Source organism: Ruditapes philippinarum, unplaced genomic scaffold (assembly GCF_026571515.1).
Source record: "Ruditapes philippinarum isolate M1 unplaced genomic scaffold, ASM2657151v2 ctg7439_1_1_1_1, whole genome shotgun sequence".
NCBI lineage: Eukaryota > Metazoa > Mollusca > Bivalvia > Venerida > Veneridae > Ruditapes > Ruditapes philippinarum.
The window spans coordinates 9,261-18,381 of record NW_026858652.1 but is presented as its reverse complement, the minus strand read 5'-3'; the positions used below and the strand labels follow the sequence as shown (position 1 = coordinate 18,381).

The 9,121-nt window shown below is 31.1% G+C and overlaps 2 protein-coding genes across 2 annotated transcripts; one reads left to right on the top strand and one right to left on the bottom strand.

Moving 5' to 3' along the window:
• Positions 1 to 940: 940 nt before the first annotated feature.
• Positions 941 to 3,648, bottom strand: LOC132753846 (homeobox protein unc-42-like). The gene is made up of 4 exons (XM_060744384.1): positions 3,637 to 3,648; positions 2,900 to 3,260; positions 2,163 to 2,593; positions 941 to 1,348 (listed from the first exon to the last, which is right to left on the bottom strand). Exons 1-4 carry the CDS (start codon positions 3,646 to 3,648, stop codon positions 941 to 943), a joined length of 1,212 nt encoding a protein of 403 aa, XP_060600367.1.
• Positions 3,649 to 6,720: 3,072 nt separating this feature from the next.
• On the top strand, positions 6,721 to 8,848 carry LOC132753847 (homeobox protein ceh-8-like). The gene is made up of 3 exons (XM_060744385.1): positions 6,721 to 7,140; positions 7,368 to 7,795; positions 8,220 to 8,848. The coding sequence occupies exons 1-3, from the start codon at positions 6,843 to 6,845 to the stop codon at positions 8,649 to 8,651; spliced, it is 1,158 nt and encodes a 385-aa protein (XP_060600368.1). The 5' UTR covers positions 6,721 to 6,842; the 3' UTR covers positions 8,652 to 8,848.
• Positions 8,849 to 9,121: the final 273 nt, after the last annotated feature.

Here is a 9,121-nt window from a genome sequence, read left to right as displayed (position 1 = left end):
ACTGATAAGTGGAAATGCACCAACTAGTTTGAATCCTAACAATGCGTGCTGACTGTTACAGTACATGTTACCCGCTTATCTGTTATAAAGTAAAGATTACAAGTCTTAGATCATTATGTATGGAAGAAAAATACTTTTAGGAGACTATTTTTACCTAGAAAAGAAACATTTGCCGGTATTGGTTATTTAAAAAACCGGTAGGCTACACGCTACACCGGCTCCCTTAGTAAAGTGACAGACTTGCTTTGACTTTGGGCCATTAGAGATATAATCAATGGTGAGTATGGACTCTACCGATTATGTTTCAGAGAAGACTGATAATTTAAACTAAGAACTGATCTAAAAACAGGAAATGTTTCCACTATAAAGCCTGTCTGTGGTACATAATGTGCACTTCTGACGCAATGTACATGTAATTTGTAATCCCCGCTTCAAAGATTAATAATTAACCTTTTTCTCTATAATCAAATTATGTGTGTAAGACATACAAAAATGTATCTACACAAGTCATGCACATTTTTACTAATTCAAGAGATGAACTGATCGTGTTTTTATTACAATATTCTTTCATAATCATGTTTGGCTCGTAAAGTGTTATTAATAGTGTTGGAATTCATTTTATTTGTATATTATTTGAACTTTTAATGTATTTCTTAAACCTTAATTAGGGTGTCGAATTTAGGATCACCATGTCGAAATACCGGACCCTCAACGGACAAAGCTTATACTATCATTACATGGAAAACCTTATATGCTACGTAAGAAGTAGTGTTTGAAAAGGGCGCGAAAATGTCGGATACTGTAAAGTGCGGTGTCGAAATAAGGATAAACATAAAAATGTTAAATTGTAACGAAAATTTATCGTAAGGTGTCGAAATATGGGTACTTTACTCTATATAAACATTAACAAAACATATTACATACTCCCGATGCATATTTGTTACTTCGATGCATACATATAACCCGGGTATTGTAACAATTGTCTGTTTGGTGAATTTTGTTGTGGTAGCGTCATTCCATACTGAACAGACGACATTGACGGGACACGTGGTCCCGCGCTTAAAGCAGAAGTTGCATGATTCATGGAAGCTAAACACTGATTGGCTGCCTGAAAATTTCGATGATTTTGATTTGTCAACATTTGTCCAATAAGATGCTGATTATTGTATTGACCAAAATATCCCTGCATCATGTGATAATTAAATGGAAAGTTTTGAAGAGGCGATGACGTCATCATTTGTCCCGATGGCATATATCCGAAAGGTGTTGGTGCCGTCTGTAGGAAAGAGTGCTGACTACTGTCGTTAACGCGCCTGCGTGACCTTGCTCTCTTGTTTTGGAACCATATCTGTAAAGAAATGAAACAGAACAATATGAAATAAGCCGCATTTCACGAAAATACATTGATAAATTTAAAATCATGCTTGTTTATTTATTATTGAACTCAGTATGTTTTTTTATAATGACCTCGAAGTTATAAATTAATAATTCAATCTTTATCTCGCTCTAAATCTATTGTTGTATTCAAGTATTTGACTGTCTATATGAAATAGACTATGTATATGTAAGTTATAAGTTGTTTTCTTTTCGGACAAAGTCCGTTTGTTATCGGTTCGACTGCCTGTAAAATTAACAGGGAAGAACTGAATATAAGAAGAATTTCCATTGGTCATTTTAAATTATAAACTGAAATCGATGAATCTCATTGGTCACTCTAAAATAAAATGTAAAGGACAGTTCTAACCATTCTTAAATAAAATTGTAAGGATATCACTATGATAAAATGTAAGGGAAGGTTTTGTCACTATGAAATACGTACAATGGATAATTCTTAAATAAAATGTACAGGAATGAGGATAGTTCTTTAACTTTTAATGATTACAAAATTTATAAAGTCAAACCGAAAACAAATAAAAAGGACATCTTAAATAGAAGTTGTTCTTCTTTGAAAAAATATCAATATATAATGCTATAATTTAATTTCAACGTTACAAAATGGGTTTTTCTATAACTACAAGAAATAATTATCATTTTGTTGTTATGCAAATATTGCTAACATTTCTTTTTGTATTGAAATCTTTAAAATGATATACTTTTACATGTTAAACAATTATACTTCGGCTGAGTATATTAAAAAAAAAATTATTCTTGTTAAACCTCACCTTGACTTGCTTTTCCTTGATGTTCAAATCCTTTGCAATGTTTTCCATCATTTCAGACTCAGGATAGGGTGTCTCGTAGAATATCTTTAATAATGACTTTATTTGTTCATTTGTAAAGTTGGTTCGAGCCTTTTTCTTTGTCTGTGCTCCTGTTTGCCGTTTACTTTTATCTTGATCAGTACATGGAAGTTCTGGTGTAGACGTTGATCTTGAAGAATAAGATTCATCACTTGGTGAAGAAGCACCGCTAGAGGGCATATTATCAAGTAAGGAAGCGTCAACACTAGGTGGCGTTACGGTCAACGGTAAAACGCTGATGTTTGCCGTCGGAGGTGGGGTAATGGAGCTTGAATATGGCGAAACAGACCTCTCTGATGACATTGACATGTCACTTGCAGAAATATCACGTGTTGAGTTTTCTTGACTTAAATCTAAAAAATAAAAGATAAAATATATGTAACAAATGTAAAGAAAACTTAAAAAAACTATTGTTTAATATAGAATGCAGTTTTATAAAATCTTTCTCCATGAGTAAACAAATCATTTAACCTAGAAATGATATTTCTAGGTTTAAGGTTTGCCAAGCACTTTCGTGTACATATATATCTTTTAAACAACACTCCGTATCTAACATTGTTTTTATTTATCTTTGTTACATTCCGTCGATTATTTCAGTCACTAAATATAATACTGTACGAATTTATAGATAACTCTACTAATATGAAATAATATTTTACCGGAATCATTCAACGTAGAATTCTGTAGTAGATTTGTATCAATAAATGGCATACACTGGTCTGATCTGTATAAAGAGTAAGGCGAGGCACGCAGATTGTTTGTAGGCATTTTTCCAGACGTCACTGAAGAATCTCCAAGCATGCGCGTTACATTATGAGTGACATTTCCGGTTCCGGGTAGAACAGAAGAAACGCTGAAACGAGCTGCGCTTTCTTTTTTATATTCACTAGATTGTGTTTGTACTTGTAAAGAATTTGCTGACCAAGTAGAAAATTTCTTTGAGTATTGGTCCTCCATGTTTGTAATGTCTGAGGGGACATAGCCCGGCAGTTGTCGGCTGTAACTGGGTAACTGTAGAAACTGTCAATAAAAGAATAAAATGTGTAAGTACACTGAATATTTTTAACAGTCAGTTGGCAATACTTTCAACCACCATGAGTTTGAAAGAAACATAAGTCCTTATTATTATTACATTATTGCTATTATATTTTTTTCAGTACATATTTTGCAACACAAAAAGAGTAGAAAACATTTAAAAATGAAAGAGAAACTTTATTAAGAAACAACCCTTTTTTCATTTACTTAACGATGGTTAAATGATGACTTTTTCAATTTTAATTTACATAATTATATGTTTGACTGCTCACAATTTTGACTTCGTTTCTTTTTCGATAAACATAAAAAATAATTTAGTTATTGAATGTCAAAAATATCGTAAATTTTAAAAGTGACTTACGTGTCCCTGCATTTTTCAAAGCGTGTTAAGATCGAACTTTAATAAATCACAGCTTCTGTAGATAATCGATATGTATCAACTTCTGATGTAGAAATTATTTTTAATGATAGTGTTTGCTATAACAATAAATGTATTTTAATGTTCAGCTTGGGGTCCATCCTGCTTTTATACCAAACATATTTTTGCTTCAAGTTTGACACTGCTCAAATTTTGATTGTTCTTGACATAATTACACAAACAACTGGCAAACAAATTTAGTCAATCAATTGACTATAGTAGATGATTTCAATTCAACGTTTCACCAATTAAACATTGAAGTTGTTTTACAATAAAAGTTTGTTTTTGACGCGCCATCTTTTGATGACATTCTGATCACATTTGATAGGAAACATCTCTCAACAACAATAGAGCAATCTCGAGGAGTGACACTGGTACACTGTTCAATGAGAGAACGTGCATTTTGTGACTTGGATGAGTTAGGCACTTGAATATTTATTATTTTGTTATTTTTTACATATCATATGTCCATTCTTATTAACAATATAAGTTTAACGGTTTGACACACGCGAATTGTTTTATAAGAAATATGAATGGATGTGAAATCGCACGACAAAATAAAGCAGTTGTCTAACTTTTGCAAGTTCTAATTGCCACATTTTAGTAATCATAATACGTATACAACTATATGTACTATTTAGCAAATGAACCCTTATTTTTAATTTCATTGTATTATTTATACAGAAGCTGCCTTTTAAAGAGCCACTACTAACATTGCACTTATTATTAACTTCATTTATTCATATTAACATCAATTACGTGTAATAAAAGGAAATTTTCTTGATACGCTTTACGCTTGATGCACTATATGCCTGATACACTAAAGGCTTGATACGCTATATTTTTGATAAACTATATGCTTGATACACAATTATGCTTAATACACTGTTTTGCTTGATATGCTATTATGCTTGATACACTGTTTTGCTTGATACGATATATTCTTGATACGATATATGCTTGATACGCTATAAGCTTAATACGCTATCAGCTTTGTACGGTATATTCTTCATTCATTATACGTTTGATAAATTTTTTTTTCCTTAAAACGCTTTATATACATGATGTGCTTTATCCTTGATACGATTTATGCTTAATGCGCTCAATGCTACATACGTTAAATGCTTGATACCTTTTATGATTGATATGCTGTAAGCTTGATACGCAATATGCTCGATACGATACATGTTTGATACGTTATATTCTTGATACGCTATAACCTTGATACGCAAAACTCTTGATACTCTATATGCTTGATATGCTATATGCTTGATAACCTGTATGTTGATACGCTATATGACTGAAACGCTAAATGCTTGATAAACTGAAAGTTTGACAAGCTATAAACTATATGTTTCATGCTGTATATGTTTCATGCGCTAGAAGCTTGATATACTATATGCTTCATAAGCTATATGAATGATACGCTATAGGTTTGATATGCTATAGGTTTGATATGCTATATCCTTTACAATACAAATACAATACATATAAGCTTGATATGCTATATGCTTTGTATGCTTTATGTTTATGTGCTATAAGCTTTTTCGCTATATGCTTTGTACGCTATAAGCTATATACTTGATTTTTTATGCTACATGCTTGAAAACCTATATGCTTGATACGCTATATGACTGATACTCTAAATGCTTTATACGCTGTTCTACTCGATATAAATATCAAAAATAATAAAAGACCATTTTATGACTGGCAGATATTGTGGACTGCATTCTATAGTATAATACAAAACATCAGGTAAAAGTAAACGATAACCGGAAAATTATGACGGATTTTATCGTGTGTAACTATAAAAATACAATTGTTTATGTTTAAACGAAATCTTGTATATTCTTACTTTATAATTTAAATGAAATAGCTATCCTGCCGATATATGTTTGTGTTAATATCATTTGTTATCTAGGGAGAGAACTATATAAATTTTGTTCGTTCTAATCCCTTTAAATTTTATGTAACAATTAAATACAAATAAAATGTAATATATGTAAAATATTGAAATAAATCTGTTTAAACTCATTTCTCATTTCTTAGATTCTAAGTTACATATTTTTCTCTCGGACAGACATCATAAACACAATTAGACAATTATTGTCAATGTGTGAATAATTTGTCCCCATTGTTGATTCACATCAAAAGTCTGATTGGTAAAGCGAGTGAGTTAAATTCATCAATCGCGAGTTGATTAACTTAATTTGTTTGCAGTTTGTTTGAATGTTTATGTCTAGGTTATTAAATAGTTTGATATATGTCAGATTTGAGACATTATGATGGTAGTATAAAAACAAAATCTACTCCAAGCTGTACCATTAAAACAAGCGAGACAGACAAACAAACAACAATATAACAAAACGATAACCAATAGAAAGACCCAGAGAAAATGATTGAAAACGTAAGTATTTTTTATATAAAACAATAATGAACAGAATTCAATACTTTACATTAATTCTAAGTAGATAATTTTGTGAATACAAATATTTTCAAATATCTTCAAATATACAACACAAGGCTTTGTCAATTATATATCAAAATGTAAATAAAATATGATACAGTATGCTTTTTTTAATAATTGTATATTATAATATACACCAAATGGTTTAATTAAAATCATGAGGTAAAAATGAAAATGCGAGAATAATCAATATTTCTCAATCAGTGCATATTTGATTACAAATTAAGAACATATTTTGTTTCTGACAATTCACAATATTTTTTATATATAATCATATTCGTGCATGTATGAATACATATGGCTTCTGATTTTTTTGTGTGTCATTATTACAAGTACTGACAATCGTTTAATGTATGATATATTTTAGATAATGTAATTGTAACATACAGAAACAAAATGTTGATGTTGATATTAAAATTTATGTTAAGGAAATATTATCTCAATCATTACGAGTACATGTTTCCTTCCATGTCATACCAAGGCTATGCATGTTGTTAAACAACGATGAGCTTGTAAGGCTTAAGTCAAATAAAATTTATGTTCTGTTCTGTATAAACAAATTAAAACTGAAAGTAATTGGAAAATATTTTTCATTTATCAAAACTTTATTATTCTTTTGTAGAATCTACAATTTACTGAGAAAGGTCAACATCCGAGATATCCTCCTCACGGCTGTACAAATATGGAAAACAAATACCAGGCAGGATATTCAACACTGAATGTTTCCTCAAATAGACAGAGCCACTTGCCCGGCGCAGAAAACAACACTCCGATTCGTTTAAGCGCCTCACCTGTTCTACCAGGAACCGTAAATGTTACACATAACATAACGCGCGTGCTCGGAAGTAAAATGCACACGCTTGGAAATGATTCAACCGATCAAAGAACACAAGAAGGTCACATGTTGCCATACAGTACTTCTCACTTTATGTCTTTTAGACATAACGCTCTTCGGGAATATACTTCATCATGTGATACAGGTTAGATATCATGTTAACACAAAACCTTTGTGAAAAGATCTAAAAGAATTTTTACGAAAAAATACGTTCTATATAATTCAGACCCAATGAAATTTATTTAATTAAGTCTGTTTGAAATAAATACTAAAAATTAAATATATCATTTGTCAAAATGTATCTACACGGTCTTAAAAGTAATGCTACAAAATTCAACTGCTATAAAATACATTGTTATTAATGAATTTCAGATGTAAACCAAGAATGTTCGGAATCTGACAGTTCTACAAGTGACATGTCCATATCAACAGAACGATCAGTCTCTCCATATACATCTAGCAGCGGCTCCCCTACACCGCCAAGTGTAGAAGTTTCACCATTTATCAGATCGCTTCCAAATGCCGAAATTTTATCGGCAGACAACGCATCCTCAAGTGACGATTCTTCATGTAGCAGAGTGACGGAATCTTCAGTACCAGAGCGCTTAAATTCTTCGAGAGTTGCTGAAGTTGAGATAATTCCAGAAAATAACAAATCGCATAGGAAAAACGCTAGAACCAACTTCACTCAGGAACAAGTAAAGGCTCTGCTGAAAATATTCTACGAAACACCATACCCTGACTCAGAAATGATGGAAAACATCGGAAAAGATTTAAATATTACCGAAAAACAGGTTAAGGTAAGAAAAACCGTTGTTTATTTCTTTAAAATAATAAAGCATCATTATTTAAAAAATGAACGAAATTAATACATTGTTGCTTATCTCAAATGTTTCAGTTTATCTATTTAATCAAAGTGAATCAATGACAGTAGATAGATAGTATGATATTTAAATAGTGTATCTCTTGAAACAGACATATATTTGTAACTCATTTTAAAAGCTCATTAATTTAAGTGTACACATCTTTTTGGTCGTTAGATTGGAACAAATTAATTTTACCACCGTTTCCTTCAATAGTCGATGAAAAAATCCGCTTGTTGTAAGTTATTTCGTTAAAGTTAATATTCAATTAAAATAACACTAATTTGCAAAAAATTCTTTAAACACCATACACTTTTACGTAATTTTAAAGTTTTACGAATGCTTACCTTCTTTTAAACAGATATGGTTCCAAAACAAAAGAGCAAGATGGCGTAGACGCACACACGACAACAAGAACCACGTACAGTCCTTCTTTCCAACAACGCCGATGATGCCACAGGCAACGTCATTTGGATACATGCCAACAGGACATATGATGATGTCATCACCTCTTAATAATTTTCATGGATACATGAGTTATCCCTGGATGCAGGGATATGCCAGTCATAATTTTATGAATCAGCATCTTCTGGGACAGAAATTAGACAATCATTTTCCTCTTAATAAACAAACGGCCAATCAGAACGCGGCATTTAAATATGATGCTTCTTATGCTTTGAACACAGATCCGTCTGTTTCGACCATCCCATCTGCTCAATATGGAAGGATGCTACCGCAGCAGAATTTATCAAACCAAAACAGACAGCCTTTGAAATTTCCTGGTTATGTTTAAGCATCAATTTAAAACTTGTTGTGTTATTGTTTTGTAATGTTATTGACATTTGTTATTTAAAGTGCTTTGCTTATCAATACTAGAATAAATTATTCATTGTTGATAAGAAATCTATGCTGTTATATAAAAAACAGATGATTATTAGGACATGTACATTAATAAAAATATATATAAAAACAAGTTTGTTTGTTCTATTAAATAACATAAAACAATAAGGTAAACAATAAGATTAAAAAAAAGATATATACTTGTACCCTTGAAACATACATGACCTCAATCATACATTAAATATCGTTATAAACTATATATTGATATGAAGAATTATGAAAAAATTAAATAACAATGTTACATGTACTAGAATATCGAAGCAATGTCTCGTAGTAAATGATGCAAAAAAACAAGTTTAGATACTTCTGTGATCATTTAATATACAAAAAGGTGACATGAAGTAATAAGAAGCAGTCAATGTC

Bases quoted from the DNA above. Each gene is read 5' to 3' on its own strand.
- LOC132753846 (XM_060744384.1), bottom strand. The intron at 2,594-2,899 runs GTAAAATATTAT...TTTATTTTTTAG, and splicing joins TTCTACGTTGAATGATTCCG to ATTTAAGTCAAGAAAACTCA. The intron at 1,349-2,162 runs GTGAGGTTTAAC...ATTTCTTTACAG, and splicing joins TCAAGGAAAAGCAAGTCAAG to ATATGGTTCCAAAACAAGAG.
- LOC132753847 (XM_060744385.1), top strand. From the start codon at position 6,843: ATGGAAAACAAATACCAGGCAGGATATTCAACACTGAATGTTTCCTCA. The intron at 7,141-7,367 runs GTTAGATATCAT...AATGAATTTCAG, and splicing joins TACTTCATCATGTGATACAG to ATGTAAACCAAGAATGTTCG. The intron at 7,796-8,219 runs GTAAGAAAAACC...TCTTTTAAACAG, and splicing joins TTACCGAAAAACAGGTTAAG to ATATGGTTCCAAAACAAAAG.